Raw genomic sequence first — 24,781 nt, forward strand, 5'->3', positions numbered from 1 at the left:
TTACAATTTCCCCTCTTTTGGTGCTAATGATTTATTGTATTTTTACTATATATGAATTATGATTGTAGAATTCATATATTCATATGATTACTATATTAATTGACAACTGATATTAAACTTTGCATTTAAATTAATATAAATTCAAGCTTTAATATATAAAGCTTTTAAACAGATTAAGCTTTACACGCTCTAGAGTAGAGATGCACCGATCATGATTTTTCAGGGCCAATTCTGTTTTTTTTTACAAGCAAATGGGCAGATTCCAACACCGGTTGCCAATTTTTTTTCTTCAAGCTAATTTATTTGTTGTTTATTTTTTCTATAACATGTCAAACTGGTCTTTAAAAATATCTGTAGCCATTTGAAATTAGAGGAAACCACTGCATTTTAATCAATCCAAACACCGATGCTACACACATGTAGCATGAACAGTTGTTTTTGATTAGATTGTATAATTACAAGATTTAAATAAAAAACAGAATGGTCTGATTTTAGATTTGTGAAATTATGCTACATAAGACACCTGCACAAAAAAAAAACAGCAGATGGACTAAATGAAAATGCAAATTCACTCTCTGACAGTAGGTGACACTTATGGAACAGCAGCGATTTCTTTGGGTGCCGCTGTGCTTTTTTGGGTGCCGCTGTGCTTTTTTGGGGGCGGCAGTGGCTCAGTGGTTCATGTAGGTTGTCTACAAATCGGAAGGTTGGTGGTTCAATCCCCAGTTCCACCTGACCAAGTGTCGAGGTGTCCATGAGCAAGACACCTAACCCCAGCTGCTCCCGACGAGCTGGATGGCGCCTTGCATGGCTGACACTGCCGTCGGTGTATGAATGAGTGAGTGAATGGGTGAATGTGAGGCCATAGGTCTGTGAAAGTGCTATATAAATGCAGTCCATTTACCATTTACCATAAACACTACAGAGATGAGAGGAAAATACATGATGCAATTATCCATGTTCAGATCATGTTTGTTAAATGGTGTACATGATGTTTACAAAATAACCTGACATTCTAACATGTTCCTGATAGGGAAGAGCTTGATATTGAAAATGAGTTCAGAAAAAGCCACAGAAGCCCTACGGAATGCAAAAGCTGCCTCCGAATCATCAGATCCTTATGTCCACCCTCTCATCACAGGGCATCACAGGTACTCCCTCTCCACTGGTTTGAATCCTATCTCACTCGTAGATCCTTCAGGGTCGCATGGAGAAGCCAGGTATCCAAAGCACATCAACTGACCACAGGGGTTCCTCAGGGTTCAGTTCTTGGACCCCTCCTCTTCACCATTTACACCACAACACTGGGACACATCATACAGGCACATGGTTTCTCTTACTATTGCTATGCTGATGATACACAGCTCTTCCTCTCATTTCAACCAGATGATCCCACAGTAGCTGCACGTATATCAAGCTGTCTGGCGGACATCTCAGCATGGATGAAGGAACCTGTAGCTCAACCTGGCAAAGACTGAGCTTCTCGTCCTCCCTGTCAATCCATCTCTACAGCACGACTTCACTATCAAGCTAGATTCATCAATCACCCCATCAAGGTCGTTCAGAAATCTTGGAGTAATATTTGATGACCAGCTGACCTTCACAGACCAAATTACAAAGACAGCTCAATCATGCAGGTTTGCACTGCACACTGCATCAGGAAGATCAGGCCTTTCCTAACTGAGCATGCAACACAACTTCTCGTCCAGGCCCTAGTCATTTCTAGGCTTGATTACTGCAATGCTCTTCTGGCTGGACATCCATCATTTGCAACTAAACCTCTACAAATGATTCAGAATGCTGCAGCTCGTCTTGTCTTCAAAGAGCCCAAAAGGGCCCACGTCACTCCTCTGTTCATCTCTCTGCACTGGCTACCACTCGCTGCTCGCATCAAGTTCAAGGCATTGACGCTTGCTTAAAGATCCACCACAGGCTCAGCTCCCTCCTACTTTCACTCGCTCCTACGAGTCTACATCCCTACCAGAAGCCTACGATCGGTCAATGAGCGACGGCTCATGGTACCATCACAGAGAGCCACAAAATCACTCTCCAGAACATTCTCATTCACAGTTCCTTGCTGGTGGAATGATCTCCCCACCCTCATCCGGAATGCAGAATCCCTGACAACATTCAAAAGACAACTGAAATCTCATCTCTTCCGTTAGCACTTAACCTCAATAAAAAATAATATAAAAAAATCTTTCCTTTTCCTTTAATTCTCCCTTGTCTGGCTTATGCTACTCTGAGCAATGCCTGAGCTTTGTATTTTGAGCACTTCTTGCATTGTTTTTGCCTCTTCACGATAACTCGCTTAATTTAGTCCTCATTTGTAAGTCGCTTTGGACAAAGGCATCTGCTAAATGACTAAATGTAAATGTAAAAGAAAACAAACAAACAGGGTGCGCTTTCTGCCGTCTCAGTCTCTGCTAACTTCTTTCTGAAACACGTCACAAAAATGAACCGACACTCAGTGAATACTTGCCACACAGAGAGATATGTCTTTAAAAAGCTTGAAGTGTATACTTTTTAATGACGTAATCATATTAAAAATATTCTCTGTTTATGTAATCAGTATTAAAACCACCTTCCCATCTGAACTCTGAATTACCTGTAATGTGGTCACACCCACGTGCAAGCGCAGACTATTCATACGGTAATTGTCCACGTGAGCCATGTGAACCTGTAAAGGCCCCCAACACCATGATAAACAAAGCATCAAGCTTCATCAGATTCCTCTGCTTTTCATCGAGTTTGGAAGAGAATGCGCTGTGAGGAATAACCCTTGAATTTACTTCAGAAGACGAAAGTGATTAATCTAGTAGAGTAGGGATGTCACGATACCAAAATTCCAGTAGTCGGTACCGATACCATTAAAATTTTACGGTTCTCGGTACCAATTTCGATACCACAGCAAAATCTGTTGGAACTATTTTTCCAAGTTAAACCAAACTTTTATTTTGACGGGTTGCCATGAAGACCTTTGAGTTTCTTGTGTGTGTATGATATGACGATAGTTTTTTCTCAAATTAAACGGTAAAATGCTCATGAAGTGACTCTCAGAGTGGCTTTGGAGCTGAATTTCATCATGTCATCATATCGTGAGGCAGCAGAGACTGAAAACAGCGCGAGCGTCACTCGTGCTTCAGTGTGTGTGTGTGTGTGAGGTAAATGAAACCGCACGTCTGCGCCATTCATTCACACAGAGACAAGCAGAACATACAGGGTTAATATTTAAATAGTCTTTTTGCAGTTTAATATACACAGGTATATATCGGCTACAGACAGTGCTCCAAGTAAAAAGTTAGTCTGAAGCCCCGCGCTTAGATAAAAACACGGAAGCGACTTAAAGCAGCTGCCTATTAGTGGGTACCGAATATACCCGGTACTACAGAAATGCTGGTATCGTCACATTTTCAGTACCGACTTGGTACCGAAGTACTGGTACTTTGACAACACTATAGCAAAGGATATCATTTATGCCATTTATTCTCAGTTACATTAGTTAATGTGTTATTTTACATACATATCACTTCATAACGTCAGGCGAGTGTTAGAAATAAGAAGTCACTTCAGATCCTAAATAGAAGTTCTCACAGAATGAGGCAGACAGTATATTATTTTATCGTATTCTATACTGTAATTAATGCTATGTGGATTAGCATTGCATTATAAATATACTTTGTTCTGTTTACTGTCTTCATATTTAATAAGTCAAAGCATTTCTATATTATTTTTATTCAGTTACAACGATAGCTGGATACCTTTGTCCATATTAGAGATTTCTGGAATGTGTAATCCATGTGTTTCTCTAGTGTAGTGTATTGAAGTGTTCCTTTCTAATGATTTACAGTTACGCTTGCTTTTTTCCCATAAAATAAAAGTTTTCTGTATTATTCTTTTAATTACTATATTAATTAATTAATTCTTAAATATTTTATACATTTTTAATAATAAAATAGTGTAATTATTTTTTAAATATCTTTATCTACTACTAATAATCATCATAATAATTATAAGTCATATTGATATAAGCACAAACTTTTGGGGACAAATTGTGCAGCCCTACAAGTAGGCACAACAAACCTGGTGTTCTTTACTCTTTTTTTTTTTTTTAAATCAAATTTTTAATGAGAAAAATCGCAGAGATCCCCCCCCCCCCCAAAATCGTTGCTCATGATATCAGCATGTTCACAGTTTTTTTGTTGTTTTTTTGCCTATTGCTGACTTTACATCAACGTGTCGTTTCAGCTTTATATGAAACGTATGAATATCTACATTTTTCTAAAGGTGATTTAATGTAATAAGCTGATGAAATCTGATTTACTGCTGGCAGCCGTGTTTTTTTATGTATTCGAGTCATATTAGAGGATATGTTAGGACGTCCACCAAAGATGATAAATACCAATTTTCAACATAGGGATTTTCAGTTTCAACTAAGGATTTATGGGCTATCTATTTATTAATCTAATATCTATTTACACCTGGTGAGTTCATGTGTTTTCTCTGATCATGAAAAGACCAGGTGTAAATGCCCTCTGAAACATTTTAGAGACATTTAAATCCGATCGCTCAAACCAATTCAGGAGGTTGTTTGAGATGCATTTCAGACTAAACTGGACAAGTGTAAATGTATCTGGTTGTTGAAGCCATATAAGTAAAATTTACTCCCTCCAAAATGGTACAAAATACCGGCTCCCAGTAGCCAGATATGACTGCACTACCGCAACACGCATCTCCACAGATATGGCCCAACAGAGATGAACAGTTGAGCATCTTTCTTCTGCAAACAGATGCGCAAACTGCTGCAAAGGATATTCAATATTCGGCATTACATCCTGAAGACTCAACCCAGTCATTTTCATTAAAATATTCTCCCCCAACGTTGGCGCAGCTCTCTCTCCTTTTGCAGTCTTTTCGATCTTGAAAAAAGCTGATGATGAACAAATTGCAGCACATATCTGTTGCTTTTGGTGATGTGAACTTTACGGAGACACATTATGTGGCCAAGTGAAAATTAAACCGTTTTAAGAAATTGGATAGCTATCTCATCAGTAAAAACACATTAAGTGACAAGTGTAAATAGGCCTCATATTTACCTCAGAGAGGTTCTCCTTACACAGAGGACAGTTAGGGTTGTGGTCCAAGCAGCGCTCCAAACACTTAAGGCAGAAAGTATGTCCACAGGGTGTGGTGACAGGCTCATAAAACAGTCTGCAATAAGTGAGGAGGTTTTAGATGTATACAAAATTAAGAATTATTTTCAAGACAGAATTTATTATTACCTCATGCAGAGAGAACATTCAAAGTCTGCACTGTCCAAAAGCTGCGATGGAACTTGCCTTTCCTGAGAAAAGGTAGGGAGAGTTTTGGATGAATTTGCCTTGTCTGGGAATGAAGCAAATGGAAGAAAATATAGGAAAAAAAAAAGAGATCTTAGCGCCAAATACAAAATTCCTTACTTCACAATTTTTTGTTCAAAGTAATCTTTTTTTTTTTTTAGCTGAATAATTCATGGATTTAAACCCCATACCTTCTTTGAGCTGTTTGCTGGGTGGTTCAAACTCCTTAGCATCTTCTGTCCATTTCCTTTTTAGGATGGGTGGAACAAAAAGTGAAGAAAGGCCAACAGAGTTTACATTTTCAGATCTTTGTAAAATATAAGATTTCCCATCTTTGAAATTACTGCAACTGACTGTTTGTTCCTAAGAAAAAAAAGAAAGAAAGAATGGTTTTAGAATTGATGATGCAGTGGTCCTATGCTATGATTCAAAAAATGGCTTGAAAAGCAAAATTAGTTTTATAAACATTCAGGCCCGGTTTCACAGAGAGGGCTTAAACTAAGCCAGGATTAGGCCTTAGTTAAATTAGGGTATTCAAGTAGCTTTAATAAACGTGGCATAGAAAAAAAAAAAAAAAAAAAACATTACTGATGTGCATTCTGAGACAAAAAAGATTTTAATATTTGTCTGTGGAAGTTACTTTAAGTTAAAACAGCTCAAACATGCATTTTAGTCTAGGACTAGCTTAAGCCTTGTCTGTGAAACCGGGGGTCAGTGTGATATCTTCATTGTAGCAAATTGTTGAAATCAATTGTATCTGTGAACACATATGCAGTAACCTTGGAGCAGCCTGCTTTGGCTCCATCTCTATGAAGAGAGGAGTGAAGAGAACTGAGGAGGGATGAGGGTTTGACACGAGGGGAGGGGCCAGCTGGAAGGGGTTGCAGGAACGTAGCCAGACCCTCATTCACAAAGACTGAAGAGAACATGTGACTCAGGATCTGTAGATACACAGATACAGTTGTACAACAGTAATGTTGGCATGGACATGCAAAACATCACACTGCAGTCACCTAACACTCATCAGTTCTTAAATTAAAGAAACTAAGGGCTTAAGTAGGACTGCATGATTAATCGTTTCTAAACCGAAATTGCAATTTTCAAATGGCTGTGATTATTAACGTAGACTGTTTGCTTCCTGAACACATTACATTGACACAGAGTTAAACCAATAGGAGGCATATTAACACAATGCACGTGCTGAGTGAATAACAAGTGTTACGTCCTGTGACATAGTCTTGTGTTTATATTGTGCTGGTGATTGTTTTCTCCCTTTCTTCTCTCTCTCTCTCTCTCTCTCTTTTGCTGCGTTCCAGTCCACTTTTAGACACACACTTGCAAACTTCCCTAAGCACTTCCCCTCGGGGGAATCCCCGCCACCATTTTGAAGTGCGTTCCACTTCGTGAAGTGGACGAGGGAAGTTTATATGGACAGACCCTCGTTCCCTCGATTTTGACCAAGGGAGCGAGTCTACTTCATATGTACACTTCAGGCACCTATATGTCCCACAATGCAGTACGATTGTGAAGTCACCACAAATCTCGTCTAATCACCACCACAACAAACAACTCTATGATATATTAATTATATATTTTTTTTTAATTTAAAACAACCCACACACACCATACATTTGGATGCTGCATTAAACAAATTCTTAAAGGGAAAAAAATTTAAATAATAAATCAACTCTTTAGCTGATTCCAAGTGATCAAGGGCTTAGGACGTTCCAGTTCAGCCATTGCAGTTTCCGCCAGTACTGGGCACTGAGGGAAGTAGTGAGTGAAGGGCATGATAATTTTGGACTGGAACGCAGCATTTCTCTCATGCAGCGCTCCAAATCGTCCGCAGCTGATGCTAATTAGCAGGAGCGTGGCTTTCTGTTGGCAGCCTGTATAAAGCAGCAAAGAAACTGTGATCAGCAGGAATCCCTCTCCAGCTATCCCAGACGTTGTTGTGTGAACTGCTGTTGAAAAAAAAAAACACCAACGTATAATCTGTTGTGAAATCTGTTGTCTGAGTACAACCACCATTTAGACTGTGTGAGTTTAAATTATTAAACTGTGTAGGGAGATGGGCGCCAATTTATTTGGATTATCCATCCCTAAACTTTTCTCCTGTTTATTTCTCGCTAGTCAGGGAGAGAGGTAAGATAACTGTCTTTAATTTTTGATTTCTTTTGTTAGGTAATTTAGCTGGGTTTAAACTTTAGGAAGCCCGTTTTGTTTGTTATTTTGGCCTGGCCCTCTCCTGACGATCTGGTTATTATTTAAATTTGTTTGCCTGTTTGTTGATCTTTGTTTGTTTTATAAATATATCGGTTAAGCCTTTAATAAAGGAAAAACTCCTTAAGCATACTCTTTCAATTTCCTTTTGTGACAAGGTGTAAATCAATGGGTCTTGTGTAGCCTTTTAGATATAAATGTGAAAAGTAATTAGAGCTGGGATAGACGGAAAGGAGATTTCTCACGATTATTTATTTATTTTTGTTACATAATTTGTTACTCCCTCTTTAAATCCCCTAGACTAAAGAGGGAACGTAACACAAGCCAAGAACCAGTCTGTCTGTAGAAGTCCTGCAGATGACTTTGTACCTAAAAAATAAAAAGGTATCATGTGCTTAAGTTCTGGTGTGCTTAAAAGAGGCAAGTACTTAGTACAACCTGTCGAATATCTGTGTCAACCTTGCGAGACAACACAAACAACCTCTATCACACCTGCAGAAGCATCACAGTGATGGATGCATGGTTAAAAGGTCCACGGATAAACAGACTGGTTCACTGCAACAAACACAACTGACAGCCAAGCAAACTTCAATTGCTCAAGCATTTAAAAGCGTCACACCCAATGACAAATCTTCACGAAGGTACAGCAAAATAACAGGTGTCATATGTTACATGGCTAAAGATATGGCAAGATACCGAGATAAGGGCGAGATATTCTCGGTAAAATATATCACATTCCCTTTTGTACACTCTTTAATGAAGTCATCCCAAAACTGTATGATACACGCAGGAAGAAGGTTGAAGTGGAATTGAAAGATGTGGAATGCACAATATATCGACCACCATATCAGTATCGGCCAATATATGTTAAAGGAGAACTCCGGGGAATTTTTAAGTTAATCTTGATCGTTAGACCTTTGTGAGTACTGTCTATAGAAAAAAAAAAACGAACCGGATCGGTGCTTGCAACACGGAGCTACTACAGCTAATGTCCAGAGCTCCCACTCGGCTATAACGGCAGTTATGGGGGCATATACATAAAGGGTGTCTTTGTGCCTGTTAACAGACACAAAATGCAATTAAAATGTCTGTCCAACATGAACAGGGCCCTTACATGACAACAAGATGCGTTTAGCAACTTAACCATTGTTTAAATTCACCTAAATAGACGGCTAGCTGTAGTCTCACGCTGAAGTCCCGTGGGAACTCAGTTGTAGTCGGAAAAAGGTAAACAACAGTGTGCAGGTGGGAGGAGCGTTGTGTTCTTGTATTTTCGCATTCTGTTGCCACAATTCGGAACGGCACAAACGCAAACCATTTCTTCTTCACTTGTGAGCAACTCCGATCATCACTCTTCACACACACAACGCTCCTCCCACCTGCACACTGTTGTTTACCTTTTTCCGGCTACAACTGAGTTCCCACGGGACTTCAGCGCGAGACTACAGCTAGCCATCTAAAACACTATTTAGGTGATTTTAAACAATGGCTAAGTTGCTAAACGCATCTTGTTGTCATGTAAGGGCCCTGTTCATGTTGGACAGACATTTTAATTGCATTTTGTGTCTGTTAACAGGCGCAAAGACACCCTTTATGTATATGCCCCCATAACTGCTGTTATAGCTGAGTGGGAGCTCTGGACATTAGCTGTAGTAGCTCCGTGTTGCAAGCACCGATCCGGTTCGTTTTTTTTTTTCTATAGACAGTACTCACAAAGGTCTAATGATCAAGATTAACTTAAAAATTGCCCGGAGTTCTCCTTTAATTTTTAATGTGATTGTTATTGACTCGATAAGAAAATTTGGCCTATATATTGAAGCAGATAAATAATGGATAATTTCCTTCAGCTGAAACGCTTCAGTTGCTTACTGTCTGCCACGATAATTTAGAATTGCTTGAAATATGATTGAAATCACTTCAAAGAGAAAAATATGTGCAAAAATATGTGCAATGTGCAGCAGAAGTCAAGTCAAGCCACCGTTATTGATATAGTCCTTTATATAATACAGATTGTTTCAAAGCAGCTATATAGTAATAACAGGGAAATGCATTATGCATTTCGGCTGTTGTTCAGCTGAAGTCAGTTCAGTGTTGATTCAGTTCCGTTGTAAAGATCATCAATTAATTAGGGGTATGATGAGATCTCGTAAATTGTGATGAGATTTCTCGTCGAGGGGAAAAGCCATCTTGTGATATCGCATGACAGAGCATGAGGGTGAAATTAGCATAGAATAAGCCACAGTTTACATTACATGCCTCCACTGTTGTTTTTCTTTTTCGTTAAAGAAATAAAAACCATTTATCATGCTCTGCTCATCCAGCACGAGCTAGCAGAGTAGCACACAGTGAAGCAGGAATCACAGTTCACTGATTGCGTGACGAGAGTAAGGCTAGACTGACAAAACCATGGCGGATGATTCGTTGCGCAACAGAGCCTTAATGTCAGATAAATGTCTTTTCTTGTAAAATGCGCACTTAGCACCGCCGCTCCCTATACACAGAGAGCGTGCGATCACGAATTCGAGAGTGAAATTAAAACGCAAGCTCTCTGATGCGTGCAAATTAGGCTATTAAACCTATCTTAGGCTGGGCTGAGTAGTTGTAACCACCTCTTAGCTCTGGTCTCTGTTTTGGTCTCTGTTTGCACTTTGAATATTGAGAGAGTACTTTGATTATGGTTTCACTTATTGTTTGCACTTAATTTTTATTTTTTAAAGACTTTTATTTGGTTTTTTTGGTATTTATACTTTTAATTTATATGTTCAATTTGTGGAAAGTAGTTCAATTAAGTCACAAACAGCCTCAATCAGAAGTTTTGGAAGCTCATAATTCAAGTACAGTAAGGTCTGAAGAGACTCATGTGAAATCATACAGGAGCCTGTTTCTCTTTCAGTCAGTCACTACGAGTTACGTCAGTGACTGATGAAATGGGGGTTTCGCTAGGGAGCCCCATCACAAGTATTAGAAAATGAGCCAATGGTATGAAAACACCATGGGTCTGCGGAATTTGCAATGCGAACTCCGCCCCACCACATGGGTATAAAAGGAGCCGCGAGTGCAATCTCGCATTATGTTTTTGCTTTGGAGCCGAAGCGTGTATGTGCTTCTCCTTCGCCTTCTTCAAAGCAATGAGCGCTCTTCAGCCGGTGTTAGTGTGACGGCGTGTTTCAGCAGATTCACAATCCTGCTGCTGGTCTGTGCAGTGGCTTGCACGCGGCTCGTGTTTCTCCCCTGGGCACTTCAGCACTACTAAAAGAGCTTTTTTCTTTCTAAAGAGCTGCACGGGCACGTCTTTTTAAATATGTCTCGCCCATGTGTTTCTGGTTGTGGGCGCATGGTCCATCCGCCTGACAGTCACGAGTGCTGCCTCGCGTGTTTGGGCTTTAATCACGCTCAGGCAGTGCTCCTGGATGAGTCATGTTCTCATTGCGGGAACGTGGCCATCGCGGTGGTTAGATCAAGACTCAATGACCTCCGTGGGGGTAGATTCCCCTCTGCCACACCCCAATCTATCTCCTCCTCGAGAGGGGATACTTTGGCTGGTGGCCAGGGTGATCTGAGGGTTATGGTGTGGAACAACTCGACAAGTCTTCCTCGGCCCACGGCCCCCTCCACATCGCAAGCCCTGGAGCTTCTGGGTGAGCCTGGTTCCTTTCAGGACCCAGTGTTTCATTCGGGGCTCCGGCAGATGACGCCATGTCGCTCACAGCATCACAAGGCGGGCTAGATTCCTCTGGAGATGAGGATTTGGCTGCGTTGCTTCCCTCGGGAGTGTCAGCATTCACTGAGTCCGATACAGAGCTGACGGCCATGCTTGCCCAGGCAGCTGAGAGCATCGGGTTGGAGTGGCGCCCGCCGCCCTCCCCCGAGCGCTCAAGCCTGGACGATTGGTTCCTGGAAGTGGCGCATGCTGGCGGTCGCCAGTACCCGCCCCCAGTGCCTTTCTTCCTGGAGGTGCATCAGGAAGTCACCAGATCGTGGAAGTCCCTGTTGACTTCTCGTAGGCCGGCAGCTTTCTCTGCCCTCGATGGCGCGGCGGCCAAAGGGTACACTGCGGTCCCTCCGGTGGAGCGCTCTGTTGCAATGCAGCTTTGCCCGCAGAGCGCCTCGGAGCGTTGCTTCCTCCTGGGCACTAGCGCATGGCGCCTCGCTAACAGACATCTGTAGAGCTGCAGGCTGGGCGACACCTAACACATTCGCGAGATTCTACAATCTCCGTGTAGAGCCAGTGTCCTCTCGTGTACTCGCTCCCAGTGGCCAGTAGCTAGGATCTGCTCTGTGTCTTCATTTGCTGCACCCATTCCACTCCACGGACTGGATATGTGTGCTATTTTACTCAGATGTCTCCATAGACCCTGAGTTCCCTGAAGGAGGGAACGGAGACATTACGTCCGCATGCCACTACCACTGTGCCGCTGAAACGGCCGGGGTGCACAGTCGCGGCTCCTCAGCAGGTAACATAATGCGAAATTGTGCTCGCTGCTCCTTTTATACCCATACGGTGGGGTGGAGATCGCGATTCAAATTCCGCAGACCCATGGTATTTTCATACCATTGGCTCATTTTCTAATACTCGAAGGTGATAGGGCTCTCTAGCGAAACCCCCATTTCGTTAGTCACTGACGTAACGTCTCCGTTCCCTCCTTTAGGGAACGAGGGTTACATATACAATACAATACAATACAAACTTTATTTCTATAGCACATTTAAAAACAACCATGGTGACCAAAGTGCTGTACATTTAGAAGAAACAATAAGTAGACAAGATACAACACCAAACAATTACAACAATTCTCATGCCGGATTAAAAGCCAAGGAATAAAAATGTGTTTTAAGTCGCGATTTGAAAACCAGAAGGCTGGGGGCCAGTCTAACATGAAGAGGCAATTCATTCCACAGTCTCGGGGCTGCGACTGAGAAAGCTCGATCCCCTCTGCTTTTGAGACGCGTTTTAGGGACGACAAGAAGAGACTGGTTTGCAGACCTTAAAGATATTGAAGGAGCATGTGGCTTCAACAGAGAAGTAATATAAACAGGAGCTAGTCCATGAAGGGCTTTGAAAACAAACAATAGAATCTTAAAATGAATCCTAAAATTAACAGGGAGCCAGTGAAGAGAGGCAAGGACAGGGGTGATATGCTCACGCTTACGAATGCCAGTAAGAAGACGAGCGGCCGAATTTTGAACCAGTTGTAGACGAGAAAGGGAGGCCTGGCTAACACCTACATACAGAGCATTACAATAATCAAGACGTGTTGTGATAAATGCATGTATAACCCTCTCAAAGTCTATGATGGATAAAAAGGGCTTAAGCTTAGTGAGAAGCCTAAGTTGAAAAAAACTGGCTTTCACAACAGAGTTGATCTGCTTCTCCATTTTAAAATCACAATCCATTTTAACTCCCAAGTTTATTACAACAGACTTAACATAAGGTTGCAAAATGGCCAGATTTATTTGTGAGACATCAGAAGTGGCACTGGGTTTAAAAATCATGGCCTCAGTTTTACTCTCATTAAAGTTTAAAAAATTTACAGCCATCCAGGCTTTAATATCATTAAAAGAGTCAACCAATCTTGTTAAAGAATTACCATCATTTCTTTTGATGGGCAGATAGATTTGCAAATCATCTGCATAGAGATGGAAACTGACGTTGTGTCTTTTTAATATTAATCCAAGGGGGAGCAAATAGAGTGAAAAGAGAATTGGCCCGAGAATCGAACCCTGGGGAACTCCACATGTGAGAGACACAGAAGGTGAAATAGAGCCACCAAAACTGACTTTAAAATCTCTGTCTGACAAGTATGACCTAAACCATTCTAAGGCAGTACCCTTAATCCCTACGGCATGCTCGAGGCGAGATATAAGGATACTGTGGTCAACTGTGTCAAATGCTGCTGTGAGATCTAAAAGCATAAGAATTGCACAATCTCCAGAGTCAGTTGAAATTAAAAGATCATTAAAAACTCTCAAAAGTGCGGATTCAGTGCTATGAAATGTCTTAAAACCCGATTGGAAAACTTCAAGAACACCATGTGTGTCTAAAAAGGACTGTAACTGTAATAGAACTGCCTTCTCTAAAATCTTCGAGACAAATGGAAGTTTAGAGATAGGGCGATAGTTTGAGAGTACCGATTTGTCCAAATTAGTTTTTTTAATGAGTGGCTGCACCACCGCTTGTTTTAAATAGACTGGTACAAAGCCTGAAACAAGGCTGCTATTTATAATTTCTTGAATATTAGGTCCAATAGTGTCCCACACCTCTTTAAAAAGGCGAGGTGAGACAATATCAGTGGGACACACTGAGGGTTTCAAATGTGTAACAATGTTTGTAAGTGTAGCGAGGGATACAGACTCAAATCGGGTGAAAACAGCTGCACACTCTATGGAAATGGAGGGGTCTAAAGCAGGAAGTGAAATGCTTGCTCTAATTGAGGCAACCTTATCCACAAAGAAATGGAGAAATTTTTCACAGGCCTCAGAAGATTCTACATGATAAACGGTTTGGGGGGTATTCAGAACAGAGTAAATTGTTTTAAAAAGAACATGAGGTTTATGGCAATTATTTAAAATAAAATCTGAGAGATACTTGGTCTTCTCAGCTTTAACAGTTCTCTGATAACTATGCAAACTTTCTCTAAGAATCTCATAAGAAACCTGCAAATGATCTTTTTTCCACTTGCGCTCCGCTTTTCTACACTTTTGTCTAGCAGCCCGAGTAAAATCATTTATCCAAGGTTCAGATTTAGGTTTAGAACACATGGATTTAAATGTATGTAACCGAGACTTTTGTATGTACTTTTATATGTAACCGAGACTTTTCTCCTTCAGTTGTGGCAAAACCTTTTACAGTGCTTATATTGTTTTCTTTCAATGTATATGATAATTCATATTCAGAAAGTAGAACTGAAATGACATTCATTACAAGATGATTAGTTAAAACTTTTCAAAATGCACCTGCTACTATTTTTCCAGTCATGAATTTTGTCATAGAGGATTTCTTAAAAATTCTGTGCAACAATCTTGTCTTGTTCTCGTGAACCCATCTTGTGAGCTAAGTGTCTCGCCACACCCCTATCAATTACTAAATTAGTTCATCTCATCTATAAAACAGTTCTGCTAAAAATTATGTCATCGTTCCCATAGAACAGCATCAGTACAGTCAGATCAATATTATTGTTGAATATTAAGTGTCCCCAACTAAGCAAGCCAGAGGCGACAGTGGCAAGGAACCCAAACTCACTTCTGTCATCAGGAGGTGACAGAATGGAGAAAAAAACCTTGTGAGAAACAAGGCTCAGTCAAAAAAAAAAAGAAGAAGAAGAAAAAAAAGAAGATGCTTCTCCTTTGGCCAACTAACGAAACACAGTGCCATTGTGATTCAGGCTGCATCAAGTCAGAATTCAGATCGAGATTGGTAGCAGTCTGTTATATAGGCTACATAAAATTATAATGAAAACACTACTGTAAAATAATTTTGTGAATTCTTTGTGAGTCCATGTTTTAGTGCGTTGTTATGGGAAGAGCGCATTTTGGGAACAGGAGCCTTCTGACTAGCAAGTAACTTAGTTCACTTGTGCATTCGCATCATACCAGATGTTTGGATCATGACAACTTTATTTGAAAATAAATGGCAGAATCATTTATAATGTCATTTTAATAATGTCATTTTAAAATAAACAGTAGTGCTATTAACTGTGCGGTTTCATTTGTTTATTTTAGTGTTCGAGGATAAGTTTGTAATTGGTCTTTCTTTGATGCTGTGCAAACCACCACAACAAACCTGTAGCTCTTTTTTTTTTTTTTAAATTGCCTTTTAAATCAATTTTGATAAAATAATAATAATAATAATAATAATAATCGCAATTAGATTTTTTTTCTTTCTAAATCGTGCAGCCCAGAGGAGAAACCATCATGTGAGGAGATCTGCCAGACAAAGGCTGACATACGCAAATACACAAAGATTAATGTACCTTCTGAGCCTCCAGTTTTACAGTGATCCAGTCAGATTTCAAAGCCACACAGAAGAAATACTCCTGTAAAGCCTCTTCACTGCGGCCGGTGCCCCTGAATGCTGTGGCCTTAATGTAGTGAGCCTGTAAAGAGAAAACATGGTAAATAAAAGTAACTAAAGCCCAACAACACAAAACAGCAATATTCCGGGCACAAGAACTATGGTGCCTACGCAACCCGCTGGCTTTAAGAAAACAATGCACAGTGGGCACATGTATTTAACCCTCTGGTAGTCTTTGGTTGCTAGTGACCAAACAAAATTACATGTTTAAATATTTTATTTATTTATTTATTTATTTATTGGACTTCATCACAAGTACAAAACTTGGTGACTTCTGTCACACTTGCTATGTGAACATGCAAAAAACTTTGACACGTATGGAAAGGCTAAATGGTCCTTAAAAGGGCATATTTGTATTTTTAGAGGTCTAAAAGGCCTTCAGTTTTTCCAAACATTATTAAATATGTGACATATTTCAAGTCAAACTCTTCAATTTTATCACTAAATTCATATGGCATTCAGATTAATTTATTTACTGAGGCTGTTAAATGAAGCTCAAAGCTGGCATTAATGCATTTACACTGCAAAATTACAACTTCATAAATAATGTTATGAGATGCCAGAGAAATATTAGCTGATTATTTCACAAATATTAATATACCTCGCATCTGCACCCATTACCCATCAGCCTACTTCTTTGGCACTCCACTGGTTTTATTTAGCAAAATCTGTGTGGCAAAGCTCCACGACCCACTGGATAGCACGGAGATGCACATTGTAACGAAGTGCTGTTTTGGACAAGGAAGTTGAAATATGATAAAGATATAAATTACATTATTTTTTATCAATGTCACATCTATTGTTCTAGTTGTTATTCTGTTAGTTTTTAGTTTTGTTGTTGTTGTTATGTTTTTTTTCATAGAGATATGGCATCATATTTGTCACTATCCAACTGGCGTGTTATATCTTACATGTTATTTTTTTGATTGTCTATGCAGCACGGCACGCCTAGTCAGGGGTAATGTTAAATAGCCATTATAATACAATTTATAACACAGGTCCAGGAAGTGCTCTCTCAGTTGCGGGAAGATCAAAACCATAAAATGACACCTTAAAACAATAAAGCCAGAGAAGAGTATTTGTAAATGTATCGTCATCTTCAATTTTTCTAATCTTTTTAAAATATATTTGTCATCTTTTGTTAAATTCTTAAATTTAATCAATAAATTCAAGTACAATAATAAGACAATAGGCTGTTACCAATCAAATGAATCAGTATCAACCAAAGAAGCTGCATCTGAATTCTGAAGTGGCATTTAGATTTTTTTTTACAAACTGTTTAATGCTGCTCAGAGGATTTACACAGTGATTAAAGGGGTGGTATAATGCCCTTTTCACAAGATGTAAAATAAGTATTTGATGTCCCCAGTGTGTGTATGTGAAATTTTAGCTCAAAATACCCCAAAGATATTTTTATATAGCATGTTAAAATTGTCACTTTTTGAGGGTGAGCAAAAACGCACCGTTTTGTGTCTGTTCCTTTAAATGCAAATGAGCTGCTGCTCCCAGCACAGGGGGTGGAGCTTCAAGAGCTTGCACTCACACAGACATACACTGAAATTTTCAAAAACTTTTAGCCTTTTATGTTCAAACCGGATCCAGACAATGATGGAGAGACTCAAGAAGTGACAACATGTAGAATGCAACAGGACATTTCCTAATGGTTAGTTGATGAATTTATGTAGCTTATGTGTAGTTATCTTCTAGTCATTGATTAGCATATTCTGTCTTGATAATCTATAAACCGTGTTCCGGGGGGCGGGGTTTATGTAAATTATAGGGTTGGTGATGTCACTAACCCTGGAGGAATGTCGTGTAGTCCCTACCAGCTGTTTGTTGTAGTCCTTAAAAATCAATTTATTTAAAAGCAAATATCTCCCTTTGCTTTGAACTTTTAGCGTTGTAACTTTACAGATTTGCAGTTGTTAATGCTCAAACAGAAACATTACACACTAACTAAAGTTGAAAAAGTGAAATCATAATCAACCACCCCTTTAAAATTGCATAGTGTTGCGAGATTAATGTTTTAAATATAACATTTTGAATAGCTTTATGAATTAAATGACAAAATAAAGTCCATTTATTTTTATGTGTATGATGTGTATGAATATTTTGTGTAATTTTTTAATGTATCAGGTTTTGGCGAAATGCTGGCTATGGAGTCCATTACAAATTTCCCTATCAGGGACAATAAAGTACATTTCATTTCAAAATGAACTATGAAACGATACTTAGATTATGAGAGTAAGACCGCCAGTAGGTGGCAGCAAGTCTTAAAAGAGTCAGTGAGTCATTCATTCAACCAATTTGTTCCAAAGGCTGATTAATTCAGGAATTAAGCCGTCCATTGGACATTGAATCATTCACTCAACCGATTTGTTCAAAGACTCGGATTCATTCAACAATACGAAACAGTATTGTCCAGTGTTTGGAGTCAGCAGTGCATCAGTTCTGTGGCTTTATTTTGCAATATCATTAATTAATTTGATTTCAGCTTCATCCCTTGTTCAAAACTCAGCATGCTGTCTAAAATAAAAGTTATGACTGCTGCATATTTACACTTAAATCGATACTGGTCTGCACTTCGCTACAACGTAAAAGCATCTGCTCCATCCTCCGTGCTGTCCAGAGGGTCAAACAGCTCTGCTACACAGATTTTGATAGTTGGATAGCTAAATAAAACCAGTGGTGTGCCAAAGTAGGCTGATGGGTAATGTGGGTGCAGATTCAAGGTACATTACTATTTCAGAAATAATCAGCTAATATTTCTCTGGCGCGTAGGTTGTCGAACCTATAGAGAAGATAGCCATTTCTAGGCCATGCCCAGTGCGGTTTGTGTCAAAAGCATTCCTTAGTCCGGTTGTTTGATGAGAGAGAATATTTGTAATAAACATTTTAAGAATCAGTCCAACAATTGGCAACGGAGGACTATTATTCTGTTGCATGGAATTGTGGAAGAACTGAAATCGGCACAGGTTGATCTTTGGTAGACCAATCAGTGGAAAGGGGCGTTTCATGCCCACCCACATGTGGAAATCGAATATTCAAGCCGTTAATCCATTTTCTATCACTGAGCCTAAAAACATAAAATCAAGCCAAATTCTCGGGGGGGGGGTTTGTTTTCTCGAAAATAAATAAATGCGCTGTTTTCCCATTTTTCTACTTAAAAACAAAACAAAAACTAATGAACCTGAGATGAATGGTTTATTTTTTATATTTTTATATTTATTTTGGGGGTCAAAATTTTAAATGTAAAACTACTACATAAAGTGGGAGAGATGCCGCACTATGCTTATTTATTCCTCACTAAAACATCCAAAAACGGGAGGACCTTAACATAAGTCAATGTGAATTTGATAGAGGACAATCTGGTATTTACATAACTATTAAAAGCAATCAGTTCTTCTTTTGAGCCCAACCACACAAGAAATATGTCATCTATGTATCTGTACCACACTTTCAGATATTGTTTAAAAGGATAAATGTAAAACTAAACCAAATAGCAGCAAGCAACTTAAATTATCAGAATGTACACGGACTGTTGTTTTCTCTTTTCCATTCATTTCTCACATATTGGACCCTTCTCATGAACATAAAAAACGTACTCGGTTACTAACGTAACCTCGGTTCCCTGAGAGTAATGGGAACAAGTATTGCATCTGCTAGACGCTATGAGGAGCCATTGCTATAGCTAATCAAAATAAAGTCATATGACACGATCTTTAGAAACATTTAATTAAATACAGAGTTTTAGACTTATCTTCAGATTTTAAACATAACATGGGTCAGACATGTGGCTTTAGCTGCAGTGCATTTCTAGATTGATACAATGCCAACTTCAATATTATTTTCATGAAGATATTTCATAAAAATAAATTTCTAATAACTTTACAAAACCTTGAAGCTATTTATAACAATTTTGTTCATTATGACAATAATTAATTCTAAATTTACAATAAACTGCCAGCTTATTGTAGTGTCAGCAAAAGTGTCAGCTTTCAAATGAGACCATACTTGTGCTTTTAGTGCAAAGGGTTCATGAACTGTATCTGTTTTAGTTTGGGTATGCCATTTCTGGGCATTTTTCAAAAGTGGGGGTGCAGGCTAACAGGTTAAAATACTCCGTCATTTATGGTCATACAGACTTAAGAAATATGAAAAAAATAAACTGTTAAATGTCTAATTTTGTATGTGCCCACTTACAATCGAAACAAAACATTGTGCTTTTGTAAAATAAAGAAAATAAACAGGGTGTGCTTTCTGCCTCTCCGTGAACTTTTTTTCTGGAGCACGTCTCTAAACTTAAAATTCAGTGAATACTAGTCACACAGGCAAGAGCAATATATCTTTATAATCATTTAAGTGTCTGCTTTTAAATGATCCAATTCAAAACGAAAACAAATATTCTCCTTTTATATAATCTGAATGAAAAGAGAGAGATATCAGTCGTTCTCATCAGTCAACTCATTATCTGCTAATGTGAACACGCCCACGGAGAGCGCGCGCTATTGAAACGCAAATGATCTGAGGCGATCCATGCAAATCTGTGAACGCCCACATCAGCTTGATAAAACACATCAAGTTTTATGTACTTTACGTCATTTTGCTACGCTGTGAGGAATAATAATTGCATAATAGTAATATAATCCTGGAAAATTTTTACCTCAGAAGTGCTGGTTTCAGTTTCACTTCAAGAAGCAATGGATCCAGCTGAGGACTGTGAATAGTAAGTGTTTTATTCTTAAGTGCTTTGTTCTAATCGCAATATAGTGTATGTAAACGGCAAAAAGACTTTAAATATGACCTGTCTGTGTGTGAATGAACGGCACAGATGCACGCTGTTGTTTACTACAGGCACTTACAACATGCTATTACAACATGAACACATCTAATAGTTTAGATATTCCCAAACTATATTGCTATACTGAGATGAGTAAAAATCGACTGAACTATGTTGAAATAAAATGTCTTTGTATAAGCAACGTATTGAACTGCAAATTAACATTTATATGCCCTATATTAATATAGCATAGAAACAATATGTTACAGACTAAATATGAATGTTTAGAAAAGATTTCGTTGACTAGTTTTGGACAGACTATAAAGTTTTTCCAGTAAAAATAGATTACTGCCACATCAAATAAGCTTTTGTTTGCCAATTTCTGCCCAACACTTTTGCTGCCCAATACATTTATATTTAAATATGTTAAATATATAGTATGAGATGTTTTGTCAAAGATAAAGTAGGTATATTGAATTATCAACTAAGATGTTATTATAGTGTTTGTTCCAATTCAAACTAATGAATCCTTAACTTTGAAATACGTTTGCTTTTTACAAGGAAAGATTGCACTTGAAATATTGTTAAAATTGTAATTGTTGTTGATTTACATGTGAAAATGGTTTAATAAAATAGCACAAAAAAAAATATTTACAAGGTAGATGTAAACAAAATCTTAATAGGTCAATATAAGCCTTCTCATTAAATTATTTATTATTGTGTTTTTGTCAGGATACAGGCACGGAGACAGAGGTAAGTGAATCCAAACACAGTTTTATTCAAATAGACAAGAGTGCAAGGTGAGTATTCAGAGTTCAGGTGCAGATTTGGTGAAGATCACTCAGTGCGGGGCAGACAACAGGTGAGCATGTTAACTTCAGGTTAGTTGACGTCAAGCAGTTACAGTTCATTAATACTTGTCTTTTCCCTTTCAGATGCAGTCGCTAGCAAGCAAGCTCGGAGTGAACACAGGAAGCTCAGGAGGATACAGGATCACTGGTAACATGGAGTCAAACAGGATTTCTGGAGACAGCGGAACAATGATACAGAGGTTAGTGTTTCACAGGTGAGTATACGTTACTTTGCAGAATCGTGATACATCAGAGACTTCAGGAGACAATGCATAATGGTCTGTTCCTGTTGGAGGCTTGACCATGAACTGAGGCTGTGGTGAGTGTTTTATAGAGCTTGCTGATGAGGCTGCTGATTATGAACAGGTGCAGGTGATTAGTAATCTGGAGAGAGTGAATGCAGGTGTGCCAAAGAGGATTCTGGGAATTGTAGTGTAGAGACAGACGGTGAACGTGACATAACCCCCCCCTCCCGCTAGGCGCGACTAGCGCCGTAAAAATATACCAACAAATGGGGTGGGAGGGTGGGCATCCTGGACTCCAGGACGGTCCAGGCGGAGCAGGCTGGTCAGGGGGCCATGGCAGAACCGACCCTTCGGGCGGCCATGGCGGAGATGACCCTTCGGGTGGCCATGGCGGAGATGACCCTTCGGGTGGCCATGGCGGAGATGTTTTTTCAGGTGGCCATGGTGGTACTGGGAACCTCGTCGGAGAGACCCCCGCGGACCCCCTAGCAGGTATACTGCGCCCCCCCCAAATTTTAATGGGGAAATTGACAGGAAAGGGGGGGTCCGGCAGCAAAGAGGGTCTTGAGCTGGGCAGGACCAGCGGTGAAGAGGGCTTTGAGCTAAGCGGGACCAGCGGCGAAGGAAACTCTGGGCTGGACAAGACTGGCGCAGGATCAGCGGGCTCTGGCGCAGGATCAACAGGCTCTGGGCTGGGCAGAACCATCGGATTGGAAAACTCGGGGCTGGACGGGACCAGCATATCAGGAAACTCGGGGCTGGACGGGACCAGCATATCAGGAAACTCGGGGCTGGACGGAACCAGCATATCAGGAAACTCAGGGCTGGACGGAACCAGCAGGGAAAACGCTTTTGAGAAGACTGTCTTTGGCTCTTGCTCGAAGACTGGCTCTGGCTCTTGCTCTTGCTCGAAGACTGGCTCTGGCTCTTGCTCTTGCTCGACAGGGCAGGCGACTTCTTTACTCGGAACTGGACTCAGAATTGGACTCGGAACTGGTTCTGGCTCATCTGGGCCGACGACTGGCTCTGGGGACATGACGCTCTCAGGCTCGGCGGGCAAGACGCTCTCAGTCTCAGGCTCGGCGGGCATGACGCTCTCAGTCTCAGGCTCGGCGGGCATGACGCTCTCAGTCGCAGGCTCGGCTGGCATGACGCTCTCAGTCGCAGGCTCGGCTGGACTGGCGTGAAGTGCAGGCTCGGCTGGACTGGCGTGAAGTGCCGGCTCGGCTGGACTGAGGGTGGAAACATGTGGCTCAGGAGAGGATGGAGCTGAGGTAGCCGACAGGGAGGTATGTGCGGCCCAGACACACATAATAGCAGCAACATACAGGGAAAGGGTAGCATCGTCAATCTCGACAGAACAGACATGCAGGACAGACTGCTCAGGGGTGGCCTCCAGAATTTGGGGAATGCAGGAAGTCTTCTTCCTCCCCCGTTTACGAGAGCGAGGGGGCGTTGCAACGAATGATGGCTCTGGGTCGGCGGGATTGATGTGAAGCACTGGTTTGACTGGGCAGAGGACTGGTTCGGTGGGTTTAGCTGGGCTGATGAGATGAGGATCGGGCTGGATGTGAAGGTCTGGCTGGACGTGGAGATCAGGCTGGATGTCTCCCACAGTGAGTGAGGAACCACACACCCACAGTGTGCGGTCAATGAATTTGACGAGAGGTAGGTCGAGATCATCCAACAGCAGTATCTGGGCGAGTGGATCGTCTAACCCGCTCCAGAACTGCTGTTGAAGGAAGTCCTCATCCCAGTTCCTATCCTGGTAAATGTGAGGAACACTTCAGCAAATTCCTCCAGAGTTCTACCGTTCTGGTCGAACATAGTGGGTTCCGAGGGGTTCGCGGAAGCGCTGTCTGCGGGCTGTGTAGGATCCATATCCGGTATTGGTCAAGCCTTCTGTCAGGATACAGGCACGGAGACAGAGGTAAGTGAATCCAAACACAGTTTTATTCAAATAGACAAGAGTGCAAGGTGAGTATTCAGAGTTCAGGTGCAGATTCGGTGAAGATCACTCAGTGCAGGGCAGACAACAGGTGAGCATGTTAACTTCAGGTTAGTTGATGTCAAGCAGTTACAGTTCATTAATACTTGTCTTTTCCCTTTCAGATGCAGTCGCTAGCAAGCAAGCTCGGAGTGAACACAGGAAGCTCAGGAGGATACAGGATCACTGGTAACATGGAGTCAAACAGGATTTCTGGAGACAGCGGAACAATGATACAGAGGTTAGTGTTTCACAGGTGAGTATACGTTACTTTGCAGAATCGGTGCACCAGAGACTTCAGGAGACAATGGATAATGGTCTGTTCCTGTTGGAGGCTTGACCATGAACTGAGGCTGTGGTGAGTGTTTTATAGAGCTTGCTGATGAGGCTGCTGATTATGAACAGGTGCAGGTGATCTGGAGAGAGTGAATGCAGGTGTGCCAAAGAGGATTCTGGGAACTGTAGTCTAGAGACAGACGGTGAACGTGACAGTTTTATTAGTGACAAATTTGGGGAGAGGGTAAATATTCCAAAACTTTCTGAAAATACAGAACCTAAACGGTTCCTAAACGATCCTAAACGGTGACGAGCGCGTCGGAGCTGTCGTGCTGCACGCGGGAACGAACGACATCAGGCTGCGGCAGACAGAGGTTCTGAAGAAGGACTACAGGAGCCTGATCGAGACAGTACGCAGCACATTGCCTGAAACAACGATCATCGTGTCTGGACCGCTTCCCATGTACCGACTAGGACATGAAAGGTTCAGTAGATTATTTGCTCTAAATAAACGGCTAATGCCATGGTGTAATGAACAGAGACTGCTCTTTGTAAATAATTGGAATCTGTTCTGGGAGCGACCTAGGCTCTTCCATGCTGATGGCCTTCACCCCAGCAGAATCGGAGCGGCTCTTCTGTCGGACAACATCTCCAAGGCGTTACACACCATATGACTAGTAAGTCAAAGTCCAAATCACAGTCTTTGTTGTCCCAACTTAATTGATATAAGCACCAATGTAGAACATTATATAGAAACTGTGTCTATTCCTCGTTTAGTGAGGTCAAACATTAAATCAACTGTAGGATCTAGGAAAAATCTAATTGTGATTAAACCAGAAAATCTCAATATTAGTGAACAAAAACAATTTATAAAGCTAGGTCTTCTAAACATTAGATCGCTCACACCTAAGGCGGTTATTGTTAATGAAATGGTCACAGATAATAGTTTCGATGTACTTTGCCTTACTGAAACCTGGCTTAAACCAAATTATTATTTCGGTTTTAACCC

General features: G+C 40.6%; 1 protein-coding gene across 1 annotated transcript in view; it reads right to left on the reverse strand.

Annotated features, from left to right (window-relative positions):
- The window catches only part of lonrf2 (LON peptidase N-terminal domain and ring finger 2), a 195,351-nt gene that overhangs the window by 59,207 nt on the left and 111,363 nt on the right, over positions 1 to 24,781 (reverse strand). Inside the window, exons 3-7 of the mRNA XM_084107169.1 lie at positions 15,533 to 15,655; positions 6,119 to 6,280; positions 5,531 to 5,702; positions 5,283 to 5,385; positions 5,097 to 5,211 (exon numbers count right to left, since the gene is read on the reverse strand). Coding sequence (XP_083963295.1) covers positions 5,097 to 5,211; positions 5,283 to 5,385; positions 5,531 to 5,702; positions 6,119 to 6,280; positions 15,533 to 15,655 — 675 coding nt within the window. The remainder of the gene's footprint in view (positions 1 to 5,096; positions 5,212 to 5,282; positions 5,386 to 5,530; positions 5,703 to 6,118; positions 6,281 to 15,532; positions 15,656 to 24,781) is intronic.

Source organism: Abramis brama (genome assembly GCF_963993115.1).
Source record: "Abramis brama genome assembly, chromosome: 2".
NCBI classification, from domain to species: domain Eukaryota; kingdom Metazoa; phylum Chordata; class Actinopteri; order Cypriniformes; family Leuciscidae; genus Abramis; species Abramis brama.